The sequence below is a fragment of the Anomalospiza imberbis genome, chromosome 8, assembly GCF_031753505.1.
Source record: "Anomalospiza imberbis isolate Cuckoo-Finch-1a 21T00152 chromosome 8, ASM3175350v1, whole genome shotgun sequence".
In the NCBI taxonomy this organism is placed as follows: Eukaryota; Metazoa; Chordata; class Aves; order Passeriformes; family Viduidae; genus Anomalospiza; species Anomalospiza imberbis.
The window spans coordinates 19875282-19890466 of record NC_089688.1 but is presented as its reverse complement, the minus strand read 5'-3'; the positions used below and the strand labels follow the sequence as shown (position 1 = coordinate 19890466).

General features: G+C 42.5%; 1 protein-coding gene across 9 annotated transcripts in view; it reads left to right on the top strand.

The window, feature by feature from the left end:
• Positions 1-4043: 4043 nt before the first annotated feature.
• EXOC6 (exocyst complex component 6) overlaps positions 4044-15185 on the top strand; it is an 88724-nt gene continuing 77582 nt past the window's right edge. For 3 of the 9 annotated variants that reach the window (XM_068197673.1, XM_068197672.1, XM_068197678.1), the window contains exon 1: positions 4044-4219. In XM_068197673.1, coding sequence (XP_068053774.1) covers positions 4098-4219 — 122 coding nt within the window. In that variant the 5' untranslated portion in view covers positions 4044-4097. Of the gene's footprint in view, positions 4220-6235; positions 6398-15185 lie in introns of those variants that run through there. The other 6 variants (XM_068197676.1, XM_068197674.1, XM_068197679.1 and 3 more) reach the window with 3 other exon arrangements.

Genomic DNA, 15185 nt, shown 5'->3' with positions numbered 1-15185 from the left:
GTACTTGTTCTTCAGTGGCATCTAGCATTATATAAACACATGTAATGACAGTGACTCTCCTTCCAACTGCAGTCAGACAGAAGTGCTTCTGTTCAACCAGTAGTTTTGATGCCTTTATTGACTCTTAAAAAGATAACGTCAGCACCAGCTGAGGATCTCTCCAGATATTTTTAGGCACTTGTAAGATGTCAGTGAAATGTCAAAAGCAGTTAGTGATGCACTGCCCTCCTAACAGGAGAGATGTGTGCTGTTCTGACAATTTACCATAAAAAGCCCCCATGTGAAATAGAACATTGTTCATTCGGTATTTTAGTGAAGATTTTTATATACACTGTCCAATTCTTAAATCTAGTATAATTAAAACAAAAAACCAATGTATTTATGATTTTGACTACTATTCAGAAAACATAATTCACTTAAATGCTCTGAAATAAAAAAGGTAATCTCCCTGCTAATACCTAATGTAGTGGCTGTATATTAGGCAAAAAGGTAAAAGGCAAAAAATGACAGTGGTAATTCCATCATCTCCTCATCTGCCTGTTTTCCCCAAGAATCATTTGATAAGGTTGTTGCTACCATGCTTCATCTGAGAGGCAGAAATGGGTCTGGCCATCAGAAAACCAGGCACAAGGGGAATGGGAGCAGTCAGTTCGGTTTCTAGGAAGAAAGAGCTGGTTTGCAAGGGTCCAGTTTGGGGATGAGCCCAGGAAAGAAGGCAGTAGCAGAGCAGGAGATGCCAGAGAAATGACTAATGGCATTGTTGTCCTTGTGGAGGGATATAAAGAGGAGATATCTGGGCAATGACCAATGAAGTAATTTGTTATGGATGGCATTGCATGTGAAAATTATCTATAGTAATTCCATTTGAGGGTGGACATTTTCCCTCCTCTCTCTTTTCCATGATTCATTCAAAATGGATTCCAATCCAACTGGGAAAGAAAATGAAACAGACTCAAAGCTGCTAATCGTGCACTGGCAATTGTAAAAAAAGGAAGTAATCTGCACTGGAATTGCATACCCGGTAAGGACCCTACTCTACAGCACTTTACACTTTTTGTAAGGTCAGGTGGGTAAAATGTATTTTTAAAGTATCAACACAGGCAGACAAGATTTAAGCCAGCAGTTTTTTGCCCTATGGTATCCCATTAGGGTTGGGGAAGAGTAGGAATTAGGGGAGGAAGGGGAGAAAGGACGTGGCGAAAGTGGTTTTGCTTTAGATAAGCCTCTGCATCCTGTTTCACAATATTGTTGATAATTTGCCTCAATTTCCCCTCTTACTCTCTTCTGAGCTACAAACAGTTTTTACACCTTCAGCAAGAAACAGGTGCTTTGGATCATTTTTTCAAAGGAAAACCTAGGGATGATTGGAAAGATGTCAACAGCTCTACATCTTACAGGGCCTGAGATTTCTGCCTGTCCAGATAATGAAATACTTCCTTCACAGAAATAGTGTGAATTTAACCAGCACAGAAAATACCTTCTCATTTTCTGCCAGGGACTTCTAGAAGATTAATACTTTCTCAGGCTTCTTGACCTGGTTAAATCTGAACTAGTACAAGTATGATACCTCAGAAATGAGAATGTCTACTGTCCTTTTCTGCATGGAGAGTACCATAAAAAAATTTTACTTAGCATTGTCTTTGGTAACAAACTATTTAGTTGCAGCCTCCAAGTATGTTATGTATAGTTGTGAAGCAAAGATACACTGTTCTGCCAGAAGTGGATGTCAAGTGCCTATACTGAATTTGTCCCTTTGTCTTTTTACAAAAATACTTTATTTCCTTGAACAAGGCAGTTCCCTACAGCCTTTTGAGAGTGGCCCTGAGCTCAGCTGGAAACAGGAAAAGCTCCTGTGTGACTGAAAGATGTAGATGTTGCGCACATCTAATCAGCACTGGAATTATGGTGGGGAGGAGCAGATGACAGAAGTGGGGAAGGGGAGCAGAGGCTGGACAGACAGCACAGGGTAGAAGTAGGGTCATTGCAGCAGAAAGGGCTTTTGGCAGGTGTTAATGTACTCCTGCCCACGGATCTGAGGTCAGCTACAGATCCACCACGGTACCTTGGACCATCCTCTGGGTGTCATGGTCTTAGGTTCAGTGGGGGTGTAAAGCACTCTGGAGAGCTGAGCAGCCGGGCCTGGTGCAATTTGGTCTGATCCCATCCAGAGAACCATGGTACTTCAACACCCACTGCCACAACTGAAGAGACTCTTAACATCTGCCTATTTCTTGGTCATTCACCTTTGTATTTGTTTGCTTCTTCTTGCATTGTTTTGTTTTGTTATTAAACATATTTATTTCCAGGCAGCTGTGATACCAACAAGAACATTTCCACAACAGATTCAGAGTCCTGTTTATTTTGGTTAGCTGATTTCCTAAAGCAAGCTACTGTTTAAATTTTTGGCAGAGAAGGAAGAAGAAATTTTACCCAAAGTCTCTGTAAGGATCAAACTAATTTAAAATCACATAAATATATTCATAAAAGCATTTTGTATAAGTTGTCATACTTCCATCACAGAATTCTATTTTTATTGCCAGCCACAATGTGTGCTGGCTGGGTGTAGATGTCAGAGGCACCTCTGATTTACCTGCCCTGCCTCTGCTCTTCCACAGTAGCAGTAGATGTACTTTCTTCCATCACACGAATAAGCTTAAGCTTGTTATAGTATTTGCAGTTTACTTTCACAGTGTCACCTCATAATTGTTAAATTAATTCTGAATCTGGTGAATGTTAAGATTAGAATAAGTAGTTTCAACATCCATCCTTTCATCTGCATTTGTGTGACATCCAGTGGCTGAATGGGTCAATCACAGGCTCCCATTTCTGGTGAAAAGTGTAAAAATTACTCACAACTCCATGCAGGACATGAAAGCAGGAAATGTATAGCATAGTAATGCTAACAGAGCAATTGCTTAATTTTGGTTCAAAAATAAACCGGTGATTAAAGCAGTTTGTTCAAGGAAACACATTGTAAATTTGTATGTAGCCCTAACTCACTGCAGCCTTTAGTGTTCCTTCCCTCTGCTACTGATGTGAACTCATCTCCTCAGTGTTCCCACTGGGCACAGAGAAGTGAATAAACATTTTATCACCCCGATCAAAAATGAGTAATCTCTGTTTCCCTGCAGTTAACTGCACCACAAATGTCTGGATTAATCAATTCTGTCAGGACCAGTACTGAGATCAGGAGCCAAATTTTGATTAAAACCCTTGAAATATTTAAAAAACCAAAATATATTGATTATCCAAATGATATTGAATTAGGCTTCTAAACAGTTCTTTAAACTTAAAGATCTAGAACTCCAGTCTTGTGTTTGAAATTAAAGTAATTCATGGCAGTTGTGCAAAGTGTTTTCTTTGCCATCATAATGGAAATGATGTGACAGCAGCACTGGTCTCAACATTTGTTATCCTTTTTTTTCCATGCAGGTAATAAATTAGTAACAGCTTTTTTTGTTTTCTTGCTCACACATATAAACCCCACAGTTATCACAAAGCATTTTCTGCAATTTTTTATTATAAGTAGCAACTACTAATGCTGAAAATGAAAATTATGAGAACATAAATGTTTCTCTGTTTTTCTAATCTGCTTTAGGAGATCCATAAACCTTTTTCATAAATCCAGCTAAGTCCTTGTCTGCAAGCTTATTATATAGCAAAATGAAAATATAATTTAAACAAAAATTAATCTCATAAAACTTAACAGAGAAATTAAATATTGATGTCTAGTGTCTAAAATTCCTTTAAAGTTATGTTTCCAAAGTGACTAAATTTCAGGTTTAATATTTATTTCAAGGATGTAAAAATATTATTTTGGCGGGAAATTTGTTGTTAGGACTAATATATATTTGACACACACACACACAAAAGACTGTGCAGGCCTGGGTAGTGCATACGAGGCAAATGATACCAGCAGACAGGAAAAGAGCAGCTGTGCACCATTCTTGGACACAAAGTCCTCAGGAGTCACGAGGTTAGCACAGGATCCTTTTTTTTTTTTATGCTTGGTTTTGCTGACTACAGAGTCACTTAGTCAACTATAATAATCAGAATAAAAGTCCTCTCCTAAAGTTAGATTAGTTTTATGCTACTCTATGGCAGGGAAAAGTAAGTCAAATCTCTCAGAATTGTATCTAGAAGAAAATAAAGATCAGATATATGAAAATGCCCTTGCTGAGATCCAGTCCTTTGAGCTGCCTCTTGGAACCACCTTAAGGTATGCTTCTTTTTAATAGTATTATACTCTTTATGAGGGATGTGTTCCATTCTACAGCTGTTCTTTCAGTCAGCACAATATATTAGAAACTTTGTTTTCCTGACCCTGAAGCCTACAAGAAAGTTGAGTTTAATTTCAATGTGATTGGCCCTAAGTGAAAAAATACAAACCAAGGTCACCTACTCTGCTCTTTCTTTTCACCTGGGCAAACTGATCTGTTTCTGATGGCTGGCTGCAGATTTGTGAAAAAAGAAAGTGCTCTTAAAAATGAAAACAAGGGGAAATTTTCTTTTTTGCATAGCAGTGTTTTTAGTTTAAAGTTAACAGCTACATTTTAAAAGAATTAACTGCTTCTTAAATTTTTAAGAATGAAACTTCTACTTAATCACCAATGACAGAACTACTTAAGGTTTTACTGTTGATATTTCTAAATAGCTGAAGATTTATTTTTTTTAATTTGTAGCTTATGGAAACTGTTTAATGGTAAAAGTGCAACTGAAAAAATTCCTCTGCATATTTGTCCTTAAAAAAGTAATATATATAAGATTGCAATGTAATTTGTCTAGGTATATTTGTAGAAGAGTTTTAAAAATAGCCTGCCTGGCACTATAGGCATCAGGTTGCAGTAACGATGAGGCTAAAAAAAGAAAATTAAATCTACCCTGAAAAATGTGTCAATCTGTAGCTTCAGTATTTTGGTGATGGGAAAAAAAAAGGAATGTGGGCAAATTGTTACTGCATTTGAGTGATTTCTTGAAGGAAATACAAGTGGTAGGATTTTTCCTTTTCTTTTATTATGCACTTTGTAAGCACTTGTCTACATTCAGAATAGTCCTTGTTGATTTAGTAGGTGAATCAACAACCTGAATCAACACTGAATATGATAAAGGCACAAGCATAGACAAGATGTGCACGGTCTTTGGTGCCATTTATTAACTCGTGTACAGGTGTAGTTGCACCAGGGCAGGAGAGATGATGGGCTTGGTAACAGTAACTGGAAGGATGCCAAATGCAATTGTAGACCTTGATGCATTCACATTTGTCAAATGCTGTCAGTTCCTTACTGGAAAATGTAGTTACACATCACTCTGAAGTTTTACATATCTGGCCTATTTCTTTACAAGAACTTCCCACTTGAGTGCAGATAATTTTGCCCAGAAAGCAGGTGCATCCTGTCTCCTGAGCATGCAAAACCCAAGAATTAATTAATCCCTGGCCACGGGCCACAAAGTGTAAAATTTAAATAGAAAATAGGTTATTCCTCCTTCGTTGTCACACGAAGGTTTGCTGTACAAAGCACTAGGAAACATTGTGTCAGTTTCTAGTCAAACACAGCAAGCCACTGCACATAAAGGTGAAAAACTTTTTTGTTTTGTCTTGGTTTTGTTCTATTTTTTCCGCGACCCCCAAGTTTCTATCACGTAAAGAATGGAAGGAATGAAGACTGACATAACCTGAATGCAGAAACCCCCGCCTCAGGGTCGTGCCGGGACGGGCACGGCCCGCATGTGCGGGAACGGTCGAATCAAAACAAACCAAATAATAATAATAAAACAAGACCACACCATGAACTAGCCACAAGACCAAACCAGAACTAGCTCAGTGGAAAAGGTCGTGTCGAACCCTATAAGCCTTCAAGGCGTCTCTGCAGCGCGGCGCACCGGGGCGGGCAGCCGGTCCGTCCGGGACAGGGGCCGCGCTTTGCGCGTCCCTCGTTTGTCACAGTGCCCTGAGCGGGTCGCAGCGGCTGGCGCCGGGCAGACGCAGCTGCCCGCGGTCTCTGCCGGACACCAGCGCCCGGAGATGCCATGGGGACGGAGAGGCTTTGGCGGGCTCCCCGGGCGCCCCCGGCCCAGCCCTGCCCCTGACAAGGGCAGCGGAGCACCGCCGAGCCGGCGCGACCTGCGCCCCGTCCCCTGGCCCCTCACCTGCCCCTGCCCCTGCCCCTGCCTCTGCCTCCTCCCCGCCGCCCCGCTCCCCGTGCGCACCGGCAAACCCTCCCCGGCGTCTCTCGCCGGCCCCCGCCTGGCTCCGCGGCCGCTCCTCCCTCGGCGCCTCCCGCAGCGGCGCGGCCGCCGGGTCCCTCCCCTCCAAGATGGCGGAGAGTCTCCCCGAGCATGATCGGATCCTGCAGGAGATCGAGAGCACCGACACGGCCTGCGTGGGACCCACCCTGAGGTGCGGGGCGCGGGGGCCGTGGCGCCGCCGGCGGGTGAGGCTCCCACGCCCTGCCCGCTCGCCGGCCCGGGGAGCCGCGGCGCGGCCCGGCCGCGCTTTCTGACAGCTGCTCCCCAGGGACGGCGCCGCCGGCGGGAGCGGCCGCGCCGGGTGCGGAGGGGACGCGCAGCGCCCGCTGCCGCTGCGCGGGGGCCCGACCGCCGCCCCCCGTCCCCCGTCCCGGGCGCTGCGGAGGGAAGGGGCCGGTGCGGCGCGGGCAGGGAGCGGGGCTGTCAAGCCGTGCCGCCGCTCTGACACGGAAGGGGGACCGAGCGGAGCCGGCGGCCGTGGCCCGGCTCCGGGCTGGCCGCTCCCTGGCATTGTCTACCGGGCAGCAGCTGGGCAAGGCCCGGCTCCGGCGGGGCTGGAGCGCGGCCTCGGGACGGGGCGGCCCTGGGCCCGGCGCGGGTGGCCGGGCTTGGGGCGCCCGCCGTAACCCAGTGCCGGGCTTTGCTGCCCGCACTTGGGCACGAGTCAGCTCCGGGGTGTGCCGGTACCCCCGGTTCTGTGCTGAGAACGGCGCCGAAACCGTATCGTGGCTGGGTGTTGCAGTGCTCCACTATGCAACCTCTAATGATGCGGTCTGATACCTACTACCCTGTTCAGTTTCCTTGGAAATGTAACAGTGTTTAGATCATTTCTGGTATGCCATGACTGCAGTGGTTTGGTTTTCTGTCTTTTTCCTCCAATTCCAAGTACTGCCAAATCGCTTAGCCTGCATTTTGAAAAAAAAGGTTTTGCATAACCTTTCCTGTTAGAGGCAAATGTGGAAGTACCTTTCACTTAGAGCTGGGGAGATAAGGGCAGGGCCTGTGGAAAGTGAATTGGGTTATAGAGGAAACACAAGGGAAAGGGGATCTTCATCATGGAGCTTTGCTGGTGCTTCCCTGATTAAAGATGTCTGAAAGAAGTAGAAAAAGCACAGGCACTAGCCAGACGGGGGAGAGAGAACTGTGAATTTGAATGTTATCTCTTTGAAAAGATACAGTGAGCCTGTGTGCAGAAAACTGGAAGAGGCAGTTTGTGTGGCAGCGTGCTGCAAAGCAATGAGCATGGTGCTGCTGGCTCTTCCTGCAGTGGGAATGGTGCCTGCTGGCGAGTGTGGACAGGGCTGGGGAAGGATGAACATGGGCTACATGGGTGAGAGCGCCGTCCGGAGAACTGGTGGAAGAGAAGTTTCTGTTGCATGCCAAATGGGTCATTTCGCACATCATAGCAGTTGATTTTGATGTTAGCTAGTGTCTCTACAGTGGATTCTCCAAAGCTCTGTGGGAGGTGGCAGTCTGGGCGTTTGTGTGAGGCTGGGGCTAATCAGTCCTCTGAGAGCCCCCATGGGGAGTGTGGTGGGCTTGTCTAGACATCACACGGGAACTGCTTGCTGGCTCAGTCTGGTCTTAGAGGTCAGCTTGGAGCAAACTGCACTCTGATCTTCCCTCATGTTCCTTAAGTACAGCTGCTTTTGGGAATACAGTGTGGAGATACTGAAGCTGAGCATCACAAGGAGCCTCACCTGTGAGGGTCTGTGGGCTTAGGCTGAGAGAAAGTAGGTGGGATGCTTTCAGACTTGAGTTGTCCCTGGAGGCAGTTTCACCTAACAAGCCCAGGCAGGCTAAAGCTGATGCCTGCAAAAAACCACAACAGAATATTAAATATAATTGCAGTTTCGCCACCATCTTCAGTATAGAGCTTATATCAGAGTAATCTGTAGAAAGGACAGAGTATTAGGCTACACAGCAGAAGAAGGCATCCACAGGTGTGGATGAGGAAGGGACCATATGAATCTCTTATCCATATTAAGCATTTAAAATATGCTGATTTTTTTTCATAAATACTAAAATTTAATTTCTTATTTTTTCACATGTTTCTGTCCTATCACTGGTTTTCCAGTAAGGGAATTTTGCATTGCTGACTTTCAGGATTTTTAGAGAAAAAGTGGATGTTGGTCTGATTTAACCTCTAGCGCTCAATTACAGAGGAAAAAATTAGGTGAAAGAGTGGTTACACCTGGCTGAGTGTTTTGAAAGAAGTCCAGCCAACACCACAGAAATATGCTTCTACTCCCTAAGAACAGCAGTATTTAAGATAAAAACTTGAGCTGTCTGCTCAGCTGTCTGTTACAATTTATGAATTGCTGTGTGAAACTGAAAAGTCTGAAATCCCACATCAAATTACAAGATCTATTTCAATGAAAGAAGCATGAATGTAAAATGGAGCATTATTTTCTGCATGAGAACTAGGTTTTACTTGCTAAACAATATGAATCAAAGAAATGAGTTGAGTAATTCTACGTGCAGTTGCATAAGGCTACAACATGAAGTGATCCATTGATTTCCAGTCACAGAAGCTATTGAAGCCAGTTGTCTCACGTAATGACTGAGATTACATTAATTTCATTATGTGAAATGGAATATTTTTGTAATCCCTGGGTTGTAATGCTAGGAGAATATTTATAGCATTGCCACATCAAATAAAGTATCAGCATACCTACTTAAATAGCAGAACAAAAGAAGGGACTTGAGGTGAGTGGTTGGATAAGTAGCATGAGGTAATATTAAATGCTGAAGATTGTAGGATGGGCAAGATCTGACTTATCCCTAATTGTTAATACCAAGATATTAATGTCCTCGTAGTGCATCCATGCTTCACAAGGGAAGTGTACGTTTTTCTTGTGGGCTGTATGTAGATTCCATGGAAACACATTTTTGCTCCTTCTTTTCTTCAGTGTTTTGCTTGCTGGTTGGGTATAGCTGTCCCTGCCAGGGTGCTGTTTCCTACCCTGCTACAGGAGTGGCAGCACTCGTTCTCGTTATATAAAAAATAATAACATTTATTGAAATATAATGCTTTAGTGTATAATTTACAGGTAAGGAACAACTTACAGCCTGATCCTGCAGGTGGTTTTCTACTGCTGAGATCTACCCATAAAGAGGAATGTGAAATGTAGGTCCTTTATGGGAGGAATCAGCATACAGCTAGTGCAGTTGGGATTATTTACTATTTAGGAGAGTAAGCTCCTAAAGACTGCTCTGCATCTCAAGAAATGAAGAGATTGTATTGGATTAAATTAATTTTCTTTTTAGATTTTAACTGGATTAATTTATTGATTTAAATTTGCTGCTATTTTACTTGCATCTCTAAATTCAGTAAGACATGCTAAATCATTATAAATGAGACCCTAAGCCAACATGCCTTTCATTAAATAGGCAGACTGTATCTATAGCAAGCCAGGATTTTTTTTTTTTCATCAGACTCTGTGAAGCTTTTATCAGCATCTTTTTGGCTTTAATGCCTAACAAAATGAGATTAATGACAAAACTTGTTAGAGGCTCATCACTCTCACCTTTTTATAGAACATGTTAATATTGTATAATTCATGTTGCATGCATACTTTTGAGCTTTTCTCAGGGAGAGCTATCTTATTTCTGATCTTTGAAAGGAAGTGGAAGAAGACAAAGAGAAAGAAAGGCAATTTCCATAATCCTTTCAACAACCACAACAGAAAAATCAGAAACTTAATAACAAAAATGTAAGGCCCTTACTGAACTCTGTGTTTTAACACTTCTTGAATAGTCAGTTGGACATGCTGTGGTAACTAGTAAGACAAATTCTTTTCAGAAGAAAATAATTGACCTTATATGATGGTTAGTATATGGTTGGTTGAAAAAGGTCAAAGTGGGACTTGACAGAGTAGAAGTTGTTCTGCCAGTGCCCTGCCTACTATAGATATGAGTTTCTTTGAGTCTGTGGTAATGTGTAGTATTTCAAAGTTGTTTTTTTTTTTAACAGATGAATTAACTCTTAAACTCTAGCTTGGCAAAATATTTCATAAGCATGTGGTAGACTTTCTCTAAACACTTCATCTTGTGAGCTTTGCGTCACTAAGTCTGCAGTGTTCTGTGATTCCCATACACAGCCTGTCAGAGGAGTACCTCCAGGCCCACAATCCGTTGACTGAACAAAAATTCAAAAGTAAAATTAAATATAAAAACTGTGGGGGATTTGATAATGGAAATTCTGTTGCTAAGGTGAAGTTGATAAGGAGGCGCTGTGTCTATTGATGTATCTATCTATAAGCAGAATGTACTCTGTAGCTTTAACTGACAATCACAGCTTGGCAAGTGCTCCTCAAAAGTCAGTGTAAAAATGCTTTTAGTTCAATTCTCTCTTCCTGAGATCTCTCATCACAAAGCTGTTGCTTGGTAGCTGTTAGAGCATCTTGTAGGTTGCTCTAAGTTGTGCTGGCCATGAAACTTCTTTGCAGAGTTCTTAGAGAGCCTCCTGTGAAGACATTTTGCTGTCCTCTTGTCTCTGGCTGAAGAAATCACACCCACAAGCACCTTTCAGTTTATGTGTTTCTGTCTGATGCTGCAGCATGCTGCAGTCACCTTCCACTGATCTAGGACTGCACTGCACTGGTAAAAGCAGCACTGAGCTGAGACTGCAAAGCAAAATAATTTCTGTATAGTGCTGCATTTTTCTCATTTAGGTTAAACAGAGTTTGAAGATTGGATGTCATAAATGAGTTTGGCTGAAGTGTTAAAACAAATTGATAGCTGTTCCTTCTGAACTTCTGTCCTTGTGTTGCAGAAAAGCCAAAGGTAAAAGCTACACTTTAGTTAAGGCATCATTAGAAAAATAAGCAAGACTATTTTGTCCTTTACTGATGAAGGTCCTAAGAAAATTCAGAGTTAGAGATATGGCGTGAGAGTCTAATTCTGCTGCTTTTACTGTGTTGTGGTACACTTTGCAACTGCAGGTGCTTTGCCCAGACTAGGGTCTGTAATTTGTATTTTGGAGATGATATTTTATTCATTGAGGGGGCCTGTCCAAAGCAAAATGCGCAAAGTGCCTAAATGTTATGTAACTTCAGTTTTACAGGAAGTGTAAATTACAGTTTCCAGCAGGCATGATTTAGGTATGCGATTCTGTGTCTTCAGCACCACAGTTAGTAAACAGAAACATAGGCAGTATGAATGAAATCTGAAAATGTGGGAAGATTTTACAGCATTAACACAATTGCAGGCTGGGAAATACTTTTTCTGCCTATGATCTGTTGGGATTTGTGATGTGGGTATCCAGTAGCAAAATGTGGTTGCCTTCATTTTTCTCCTGTGGTCTTACTTGTCTGGTAGGATTGTCTAAAGTAATTTTTCAGTGTTTTCATTATTTTGGTTTTGGAGCATGAGCCAGTAATTAGCATTTTTGTCTATATCTTAGTCTTGTTTTAAATATAGAGCAGACATAAGAGTACTCTGAGATCATCAGCCAGTGCTTTAGATGAGAATTTTAATGGTTTGATCATATATTTTGATTTCAAATAGTATGAGAATCTTTTACAGAATTGTAAGCTATTGATTTGAAAATCAGTAGACCCTGTCTTTATTAATGGTTTGTCTTCAAGCCCTTCTTACTTTTCAAGTTAATGTATTTCATTCCTGGTTCCCTTTCAGACAGAAGTTACAAAGTAGCCCCAAAGAACTGGTAATTCCTTGTGTGATAGCTGTGATGTCTTTTGGATCAGGACTGTACTTTCATGTACACTGCTGTGGCTTAACCCCAGCCAGCAGCCAAGCCCTCCTAGCTGCTCATTCACTCCCCCACCTCCAGCATGGGGGAGAGAATCAGAAGGATAGAAGCTGGAAAACTTGTGGACTGGGGTAAAAACAGTTTAATAGGGGAAGCAAAGGCTGCACACACATGCCAAGCAAGAACTGAATTCACTACCTCCCATGGGGAGACAGCTGTTCAGTCATGTCCACGACAGCAGGACCCTGTCGCAAGTAGTGGCTACTCTGGAACACAGAATGAACTAGGTTGGAAAAGACCTTTGAGATCATTGGGTCCATGACCTATGACCTAACACCTCCTCATTAACTAAACCATAGCACTAAGTGCCACATCCAGTCTCTTTTTTTGAACACATCCAGGGACAATAACTCCACACCTCTCTGGACAGACAATTCCAGTGTCCAGTCACTCTTTCAGTAAAGAATTTTTTCCTAATCTCTAATCTAAACTTCCCCTGGCGCAGTTTAAGACTGTGTCCTCTTGTTCTGTCAGTTGCTCTCTGGAAAAAGAGACCAACCCCCACCTGACTACAGCCACCTTTCAGGGAGCTGTAAAGAGTGATAAGGTCGCCTCCGAGTCTCCTTTTCTCCAGGCTAAACACCCCCAGCTCCCTCAGCTGTTCCTCACAAGGCTTGTGTTCCAAGCCCCTCACCAGCCTCGTTGCCTCCTCTGGATGTGCTCAAGCATCTCAACGTCCTTCCCAAACTGAGGGGCCAGAACTGGACACAGCACTCAAGTTGTGGCCTCACCAGTGCCGAGTACAGGGGAAGGATGACCTCCCTGGAACTGCTGGCCACACTATTCCTGATACAGGCCAGGGTGCCCTTGGCCTTATTGGCCACCAGGGCACACTGCTGGCTCATGTCCAGTCAGCTGTCAACCAGTACCCCCAGGTCCCTTTCTGCCTGGGCATTGTCCAGCCACTCTGTTCCCAGCCTGTAGTGCTGCAGGGGGTTGTTGTGGCAAAATGTCATCACTCCAAATGTCTCCTCCCTTCCTCCGTGTTTCCCCCACTTTATATACTGAGCATGATGCCATCTGGTCTGGAATAGCCCTTTGGTCAGTTGGGGTCACCTGTGCTGGCTGTATCTCCCCCCAGCCTCCTGGCCAGCGTGGCAGCACGAAAAGGCTTTGGCTCTGTGTGAGCCCTGCTCAGCAATGACAACATCTCTTATTATCAGCCCTGTGTGCAGCACAAATCCAAAACAGCCCCATACCAGCCATGTGAAGAATATTAACTCCACCCCAGCCTAAACCAGCACATATATTTATATATCAGTTTATCTTTAATATAATAGCTAATTTTTGTTTTGTACCTGGATTCTTATGGAGTAAGGAGAATGACCAGCTTGCTGTGAAGCAGTGTATCCTAAAAAAATAGAGGATTACTTGTAGTGTCAGTTGCAGGTTTTGTTACTTGGTGTAGGATTTGATGGTATTCAAAGTACTTAATTTGAAAGACAACAGTCAGATAAAGCAACTGTCTGTGTGATGTGTATTGCTATGAAGGAGCAATTTTTTTTATTGCTAGTCCATTATATAGAGTCAAAAGGGCATACAAAGAGTGTGTGCTGCAGGCTGATTAATCTGGCATACAGCAGCAGAACTGCAGTTCTGATTTTTCTATAGCCTGGTCAGATTCGCCATTGGTAGCAAAACTATTTTATAAGGAATCACTTGCATTGCTGCAAGTTTCAACATATTTCTTTTCAAGCTTTTATAAAGCCTGAAACTATTCACAGGTAATCATATCTGCGCTGCGTTTTGTTTTATTTTGAAAAAATCTTTAGGTTCAATGCTGATTAAGTTTGTCATGAAATATGTGTCTGCAATTCAGGTTATCTTGATCTTTTAACTGTTCACACATCAGCTTCTGACTCAGTTCTTGCAGTGATTTCCAAATGGGCAACTGCCAAGTGAAGCTTTAACCTAGCTAGTAACCTGTATGAATTGTTCTGAAACAGCTCTCTCCAATTTCACAGGCATTACCAAAGAGCTTGGAATTGTCCTAGTCTTTAGAAACAAATTTCAAAATAAATTAAAGCTTTTAAAATAGGGGAATCATGTGATACATCATCATCAGAATAGTGTACTTAATAGATGTTTCATGCAGTTTGTGTCATTGTTTCATTTAAATTCAGCCTTCTCTTCATATGAGCGGCTTATGCTTGTACACTCTTACATCAGTTAAATTCAGAAAAGCCAGTTCTTATTCCTATCATCTCTTCATTGACTTGTTCATCAAGCTGATTTTTTCCAGTGTCTGGTGATCCAGATTTTGAACCTGTCATGTGCATAGGAAGTGCATAATTTGACATCCTTCATAAATGCCAGTCACACGGGTGCTTACTTCCTTGTAGATATTTTTGGAAAGCCAACAGCATAGCCTCTGCTCCAGCTTTCTTTGTGTGTGGCTGAACCATTAATATCTACCTGAGGAGCCCTAGCATAATTCAGTTAAATATAAGTCTGGTTTTGACTGGTAAGTGCTGGTGTATTTGCAGGTTTTGTCATGTTGCATTTTATGTATTATACTACTAAAATGAGCTCATTCAAATTGAAGAGGATTAATATCTCTTAAATAATGTGCTTTTAAGATAATGCCAGAAAAGGATTTGCAAATAGGGAACTATTTTTATGGGTTGTAGTAAACTATTAAGTACTAACTAATTCAAAAATATAGTGCTAGTTTTGCATCAGCATCATGTAATCCCATGAGATTTTATCTGTCTGAAAGGCTTGTGCTGGCTAGTTGTAAAATCTAGATGTGGCTAGTCTTTCTGGCTATTTTCTGGTGATGTTTGAAATGCCCAAACCTAATCCCTGTCGCCTCAGAGCGTGGTATAACAATAACAGTTCAATTTGAGGTTCAGCTTGATGAAGTATTTTCAACAATGCTTCTCTTCCTCATCTTGTACATGTCCAGTACAGAGCTATCTGTACTCCTGAAAAACTGGGTCCTTCCTGTGCAGGAAGGAGTTAATGATCTCTCCTGGAGCCTGGCTGAAGCCCTTCCCGTACCTCAACCTCTGCCAGTAATAGCAAACTAGTAGGGAACTTAATCACTGACAGAGGTATTAAGAAGGAAGGAAACAGATTTTAAGAGTGCCATCAGCCTTGATGGAAAGACGTGGGATTGGACAGAGAAGACCTAAAAGACTCTGGGGATTTTTTTTTTTAA